The sequence below is a fragment of the Trichoderma aggressivum genome, assembly GCF_033847375.1.
Source record: "Trichoderma aggressivum f. europaeum strain CBS 100526 chromosome Unknown scaffold_140, whole genome shotgun sequence".
In the NCBI taxonomy this organism is placed as follows: Eukaryota; Fungi; Ascomycota; class Sordariomycetes; order Hypocreales; family Hypocreaceae; genus Trichoderma; species Trichoderma aggressivum.
Window position 1 is genome coordinate 524 of NW_026946504.1, and position 5,648 is coordinate 6,171.

Genomic DNA, 5,648 nt, shown 5'->3' on the forward strand with positions numbered 1-5,648 from the left:
ATAATATTTTAATTTATATCCTAAAATATAATTCCAATTTCTAAGGTAATAAACTAAATCAAAGGGTTTATATTAGTAAAGAAAATAAAAAGTAACTTTAAGTAATATAATTATTATTAAGAATATAATAACTAATAACTCATTATGTAATTAATAAATCTATTTTTTTAATATTAATTATAAGCCTAAGATACTAATTAGTTTAGTAGTATATAATTAAGCCTTAGCCTATAACTTTTATTTAAAATTACTATAAAGGTCTATAGTTTAAATATACTTTAGCCTATTGGGAATATATAAAAAGGTTTAATAATAAAAAAGGTATTTAAATTCTAGTAAAAAGTACTTAGTTAGAAAGTTTAAATACAGTCCCCAATAGGCGCACGGGACCATACAACCGCACAGGACCCTTAGTTAGCAAAAGCCCGCTATAATAACTACTGTAATTTCTTTCTAGCTACCCACTATAACTATTAGGCTACTACTTCTATTTTATAATATATACTTTTTAACACCTTTTCTATAGCCTTTTAAATAGTATTTACTATAAGTAGGCAGCTGCTTTTTTAATTACCCAGGCCCCTCTTCTAGCTCTCCCTCTCCTAACTCTCCCTCTCCTAACTCTCCCTCTCCTAGCTCTTTTTCTAGCTCTCTTTCTAACTGCTTTTTTAATTTCCCTTCTAAATCCTTCTCTTTTAGCAGCTACTATAACCCTTCTAATACCTCTAGCTACTCTTCCCACTGCTATAGCTTACTTTTTACTAAGCTTAGTAAGTACTATAACTGCTATTAACTTAGCAGCTAGCTTAGCTATAGGCCGGGCTTAGTTAAGTAGTTATAGGTGTAAAATTAAGCTTTTATTTAGTATTAAATAGTTTAATTATTATTATAATATTCTATAAGATTAATTAAAAACTAGTAGCTTTTATAATATTAGTAATATAAATATAATATTTTTTATTAAGTAGTATATTTAATATAATTAAACTTTTAAATAATTTACTTATAATTACTAATTACTGCGTAATAATCTAAATTAAGCTCTAGGTTATTTTTAAATTAATAAATTTACTTAGGAGGAAAAGAGGTATTTAAATTTATAATAGCGTATAGGGTTATAAAAAAGATAGCTATAGCGGGCAGCTAGAAGGAAATTACAGCGGTTATTATAGCAGGCTTTTGCTAACTAAGGGTCCTGTGCGGTTACACAGTCCCATGCGCCTATTAGGGACCTTTAAATACGCTTAGTTTACTTAGATCCTTAGAATAGCTAAGTCTTCCTCTTAAACTAGGGGGTGTGTGAAGAATATAATAACTAATAACTCGTTAGGTAACTAATGGGTCTGTTTTTTTGTTGTAATAATTACTAAGTGCGTAAGGCTGTAATAGAATAATAACTTATGTTCAGTCTTGATACTTTGTTAACAACTGACTATCTAAGTATTCTAAATGAGTGTGTTGAAGTGTATATATATGTGAGGTCTCACTTAAGTCTCATGACATCGCAAGTGAGATCTTTCCCTTTTGGGTGGTCGTCTCTCTGTGGTCTAACTGCGAGTTCCGTGAGACACTTTATCATTGGATGCAGCGGGCCATAGTTATTCCGTAGGCTTACCCTGTAAGCCTTGCGTTCCGACCATAAATGCGTTAGGTCGTAACATATAGTTTGATATAATACGTCTAAAGCGTATCATTACTGAGGCGGTATATTTGCAATGCAGTTGGCATCGCACTGGAATGGCGGGTCACCCTTGCGAGCGTCATCAGTCTTCAAGGTGTTAAGAGTTTGAAGAAATCCAGTCAGAACGTCACAGTTCAGAGCTTGAACAGCTTCGCGGATCAGTGAAACAGTGGCATTTTCAGGGCCATCCAATGATGCGGAAAGGATATCAAAGCCGCCCGGAATGGCGGGTGTCGTGTATGGCGTCTCAGAAACGAGAGCCCAAGCCCCAAATGAGTCGTATCCATACCCAAAGACGGAAAATGTGTTACCAGATGGACTGTTGTTAATGGACAACTGGTAGCTGTTATCGTCATTCAATATGGGCGTGTTTATCCCCGCAATGCTTTGGATAGCAGATCCCGCCGGCAGAGTCAAGTTGAAAAAGCTGCCTACATCCAAGATTTGGCCGCTTGTCTCTCGAATGTAGGACTGCTCGTAGTCACTGAACAAGGCTTGGTAAACCTGGTTGGTGGTCCACTTAATGAACCATCTGGGTAACCTTTGAACATAATCTCGACCGGGGCTAGTCCATTGTACTGCGTGAGGGCAGTCCTGGTTAGGAGGAGTGCGAATGTGCCCTTCGAGGGCTGTCGGGATACGCGTAGAATGGGAGGATCCTGCATTGCCTAACGTTAATCGCAAGTCACTTAAGTTGGATACGAGGAATCTTACCAAGGCTGGCACCAAGGACAGTCGCGATAACTGCAGTCGTAGACTTCATTCTGCAAGGCCGACCTATTATCTTCTCAAATTTGACTTGACACAAATGGAGTTTCAATGAGCTGACTTTACTCTAAGACTGGTCTTGATTTCCACCATAAAGCTCTTGGACGGTGGGCATGATGCTTATATACTTCTTATGAGTCAGCAGGACCGAACCTTCGGTGAGTCTTTTGACAAGGGTCCCTGGGATAAATAATACCGTATTACCTCGCAAAATTCGCCTATGGATCGTTTTCCTAATGAAGCAGTTACTAGGGTTTAATACTGGGGAGATCCACAGGCGAATCTTCCGAGGTAATTCAGTAGTATCTTAGTGAAGGTGCTAAGGCAGAACTTTTGTATAGATTCTTTGTTAGCACTAAAGTACCTTTCTTGACTTGCACCATAACAATTTCAGCGCTGTAATCCCCTGTATTAGGCAGGTGACTGCTAAGCAGAGAGTGCCAATAAGTGCCCCTCCTTATTCTTATGTTTTGATTGGCTTAGCGTCATAAAGGAACATCCACTCTGCCTTAGCACCTTTAATAAAATACTATATTACCTTGTAAAATTCGCCTGTGGGTTAACTCTAAGATTAAGTAAGTATTTTATTTATAATATAGTATTATTCCTAGGTAAGAAAAGAGAAAAGAGGTATAAGTAAAATTAAACTTATATTTTTGCTAAGTTAAAGTTATAAAATAATATAAAAAATAATATAAAAATACTTTTTTCAAAAAATAAAAAAGTTATAATAGCCTAAATTATAAAATTTAAATTACTAAAAAGTGGTAATAATTCTTAAAAATAAATTATATATAATATAAAAAACTATTTAATAAAACTATATACCTTAATTAAGTAAAAAAATAATTATTATAAAAGCTTCTAAGTAATAGCTATAACTTAACCTTAACTTAAGTAAAATAACTAAGTAAATAATTAAATTTATAATTAAAATCATAAATTCATAATTTAAAACTTAAAAAAAGAAAAAACTAAAGCTAAATAAAGTAAAATATAAATTAAATTAACTAAAGGGTATTAAAACCCTAAGCTAAGTATTAAGCACCTAGAGCCTTTTATAAAGAAAAAAAGCCTTTAAGTTAAAGTTATAATTATAATAAAATTTCAGAGGTATTATAATTATATATATAATACTAGGGTATTATAGCTAAGTCTCTATATAATTACTATAAAGGTTATATTTATTATTAAGAGGTTTAGTAAAGCTATAATAGCTAAGTTAAAGGAAAACTATACCCTAGCCTTTAGTTTAAATCTAAAATTAATTTATAGCTTAACTTAATTAACTATAATTAACTAAATTAAACTTTAAAAATTTAGGCTATAAAATATAACTAATTAAGGTTTAAAATTAAACTTAAAATATATAAAAAAGCTTAAATAATAAAGTTTAAGTATAATATAAACTTTAAGTTTATAACTTATAGTTTAATAACTTAATTAAACTAAATAGGATTATTTTATTAAGTTATAAAAAGTAGTAATAATTTTTAAAAATAAATTATATATATAATACTTTTAAAATTAAAAAACTACTTAATAAAACTATATATTTACTTATTAAAAAAAATAACTATTATAAAAGCTCTTAAGTAATAGCTATAACTTAACCTTAACTTAAGTAAAATAGCTAAGTAAATAACTAAATTTATAATTAATAAAATTATAAACTTATAATTAAAAACTTTAAAAAAAAAAAACTAAAGCTAAATAAAGTAAAGTATAAATTATATTAGCTAAAGGGTACTAAAAACCCTAAGCTAAGTAAAGGGATTAAGAAAATTATTAAAAAAGTTAATAAAGTAATTATATATAAAGGCTTTTTTATAATTAGTTTCTTTTAAGTAGTTTATTTTTTATACTTAAGAGAAATAATTATTATATATATACTTTATAAGTTTAAGTCTTATATTATTAATATACTTACTTTTTATTATTTACTTAACTTATTTACTTTATATTTTATAATAATTCTTAAGCCTTTTTTTTAATTACTTAAGTAATAAATATAATAATTACTTACTTAAGTATAATTAAACCCTATATATAAGAAAAGTAAAATATAAATAACTTTATTAAAAATATACCTCTTATATAATTACTTTTACTAAACTTAAATTTTAAGTTTATTTATATTTAATAAAATTAAGTAATAATTAAAATTATTATTACTAAATTAAAAAATTTATAAAAATTATAATATAAGTAAAAGTAATTATTAAAAAAAGTATTAAGTAAAATAAAATTTATTAATATTATTAAATTATATAAGTAATATATTAATAATTTTTTTTAAAGTAATAAAAGTAAAATTAAAATTAAAAATATTTATTAAATAATTATTAATATTAATTTATAAAAATATAATAAATAACTTAGTAATTTATATTAAGTTTTTAATAATACTCTTAGGAAATTTAAAAAAAAATTTATTAAAATTTTATTTAGCTTAAATAATATAAATAATAATACTTAAATAATTTAAAAATAATACTTAAATAAATAAAATAAAATTTATTAATAATAATATAATAATAATTAAAATTATTTTAAAAAATAAAGTAATTATTTATTATAAAAAGTAATATATTAAAATTTTATAATTTTTAATTTTTTAAAAATTATAAAATAAAAAAAATATTAATTTTTATAAAAATTTTATATTTACTTAAATTTATTAAAAAAATACTTTTTTTATATTTTAAAAAAATAAAAAACTTTATTTTTTTATAAAAAGTTTTTTTTTACTTTATAAAATAAAATAAAATAATAAAATAATAAAATTTTTAAAATATAAAAAAAAAAATTATTTTTATAATTTATTATTAAAAAAGCTTTTATAAGCTTATATAAAAAAGAAAATTTAATAAATTATATATATAATAAAAGTTAAATAATTAATTTCTTAAATAAAGCTTTTTTAATAAATTTATAAATTTTAATAATATTTTTATTATTTTAAATTTAAAAATTAAAAAAAAATTTTTTTTTATTATTATATTTATAATATTTTTAATTTCTCCTAAGTATAAAAAATAAACTACTTAAGAGCTAAGATTAAAATAATTATTATTAAACCTTTATTTAGTAGCTATTAGCTAATAGCCTAGCTAATTTATATTTTCTCTTTTATAATTAATTTAAGTTACCCTTTTTTACTTTATTTATTCTTTAGGCTTTAGTAAACTTTCTTTAT

The 5,648-nt window shown here is 25.3% G+C and overlaps 1 protein-coding gene across 1 annotated transcript; it reads right to left on the minus strand.

Annotated features, from left to right (window-relative positions):
• Nucleotides 1–1,693: 1,693 nt before the first annotated feature.
• On the minus strand, nt 1,694–2,444 carry Triagg1_10995 (uncharacterized protein; the record flags this gene model as incomplete). Its single annotated transcript, XM_062895130.1, has 2 exons — nt 1,694–2,349; nt 2,396–2,444. The coding sequence occupies 2 exons, from the start codon at nt 2,442–2,444 to the stop codon at nt 1,694–1,696; spliced, it is 705 nt and encodes a 234-aa protein (XP_062750050.1).
• Nucleotides 2,445–5,648: the final 3,204 nt, after the last annotated feature.